Source organism: Rhinoderma darwinii, chromosome 1 (assembly GCF_050947455.1).
Source record: "Rhinoderma darwinii isolate aRhiDar2 chromosome 1, aRhiDar2.hap1, whole genome shotgun sequence".
Taxonomy (NCBI): domain Eukaryota; kingdom Metazoa; phylum Chordata; class Amphibia; order Anura; family Rhinodermatidae; genus Rhinoderma; species Rhinoderma darwinii.
Window position 1 is genome coordinate 417,684,715 of NC_134687.1, and position 2,103 is coordinate 417,686,817.

The following is a 2,103-nucleotide window of genomic DNA, read 5'->3' on the forward strand; positions in this document are numbered from 1 at the left end:
TAAATCCAGATGTATTAGAGAAAATACATTGAGGATTTTGCATTTAATCTGTGACCAATCCGCATCTGATACATGTTAAAATTTACATGGATTTTGCCGTGGATTGTGCTGTGGATTTGCCGCGGATTTCACCAATGCTTTAAAAATTATGAAATCTGTGGCTTTTCCACGCTGCAGATTTAAACATTTCCAAAAACAAGTAATGATGATAAAACTATTAGTATAGTATGAGTTGCTCATAACTCTTGTTTACATCCTTCTTAGCATATCGTTCATATATTATTCAAATGAGAAGATTATGGAATGATAGCTCTGTAGCTGAATTTATATTATTGGGATTTCCAGCAAGTCAAAGATTTCAGGCCTTTCTATTTTTAATATTCTTCATCGCATATGTGGTAACAGTTACTGGAAACTTGCTTATAATTTCTATAATTCGAGCTGATTTACATCTCCATCATCCCATGTACTTTTTCCTCAGTAACTTTGCTTTTATGCAGATTTTTTACGTTACCGTGACTGTTCCTAAATTACTTATAGGATTTTTGGTCAGAAGAAACATAATATCCACCAGTGCTTGCTTTTCCCAGTGTTACTTTTTCTTTTTTCTTGGAGGAATAGAGAATGTTTTGTTGGCAATCATGGCTTATGATCGATATGTGGCCATCTGTCATCCTTTAAGGTATAATACCATCATGACACCAAAGTTTTGCTGGTGTTTGGCATGTGGCTGTTGGGTGGGAATTTTCTTTGGCTCTTTACTACCTGTGACTTTCCTTGCAAGACTATCATTTTGTGGACCAAACATTATTAACCATTATTTTTGTGATATATCTCCGCTACTAAAATTGTCTTGTTCAGAAACCTCTCTGCTGAAATCATACTTCTTCAGTTTGATGTGGGTCATTGTTTTCAGCTGTCTCTTGTTCACTCTTGTGTCATATATTAAAATAATTGGTGCTATCATGAAAATCCCATCCACAGTTGGTCGCCAGAAAGTATTTTCCACCTGTGGTTCCCATCTGACAGTTGTGATCATTTATTTTGGAGCTGTCATATTTATGTATGTCAGACCAAGGGATAGTTATGTCTTTGAGGAGGATAAGCTCGTTTCTGTCTTCTACTCCATCTTAACTCCCCTTTTTAATCCATTCATTTATTGTCTGAGAAACAAAGAAGTAAAAATGGCACTACGAAAGATTATCCTGGCTAGAAAAATTATTCTAAGTTTGCATATGTAAAAAAGTCTTCCAAGTATGATATATATATATATATATATATATATATATATATATATATATATATATATATGTGTTTGTGTGTGTACAATTCTCAATGCAAAAGTCTGGGCACCCCTATCCACAGGATGATGTCTGTACTAGGGAGACTCCTCACTTATGTAGCCTTAGGGGTGGGGCTGTTTATCAGCCCATAGTACAAAGATCATGTCTGCCGAAAAAAAGGCATATGGACAGATACACTACAAATTGTCACACTCACACAAGTAACATTTCTGACTGTGACCGGCTGGTGGCTGCTCAGCTCGACTGCTCAGTAAGTCGGCTCCGCTCAGGAGCCAGAAGACAATGATGGCGCCACCACGCACCAACGGGTGTTCGAAGAGGGGGAGGCAGAGACTAGTACCGAGTGTGACGACAGTGGTAGCTCCACACAGAATCTCCTGAATACTGATTACTGTTCATGTCTTTTATTGGGCACATTTACCAAAATTCCACAGTGCATGGAGAAAAAGCTAGTTAGCCCTTAAATTTAATAACATGTAGATCCCCTTTAGCAGCAAACACCTTCATTTCTTGTAGCTGTAAATAAGATTTATACAGCATTGAGGGGAAATTTGAACCACTTCTCTTTGAAAATGTGTTTCAGACCATCAATATGTTTGGGATGCCTTGAGCGCACAACCTAATTTTGGTCATGTCACAGCACTTCGATAAGGTGAAGAGCAGGGCTCTGACTTGGCAATTCCAAAACAAATCTTCTACTTTTTCAACCATTCTTTAGCTGATTTACTTGTGTGCTTTAGGTCATTGTCTTGTTGCATCACTCAACGTTTCTACAGCTTGAGGTACTGGACTGCTAACC

General features: G+C 37.7%; 1 protein-coding gene across 1 annotated transcript; it reads left to right on the plus strand.

Moving 5' to 3' along the window:
* The first annotated feature begins 287 nt into the window (after positions 1–287).
* Positions 288–1,241, plus strand: LOC142646423 (olfactory receptor 226-like). The gene has a single exon (XM_075825286.1). It carries the CDS (start codon positions 288–290, stop codon positions 1,239–1,241), a length of 954 nt encoding a protein of 317 aa, XP_075681401.1.
* The last annotated feature ends 862 nt before the right edge of the window (positions 1,242–2,103 follow it).

Coding starts and splice junctions, on each gene's coding strand:
- LOC142646423 (XM_075825286.1), top strand. CDS start 288: ATGAGAAGATTATGGAATGATAGCTCTGTAGCTGAATTTATATTATTG.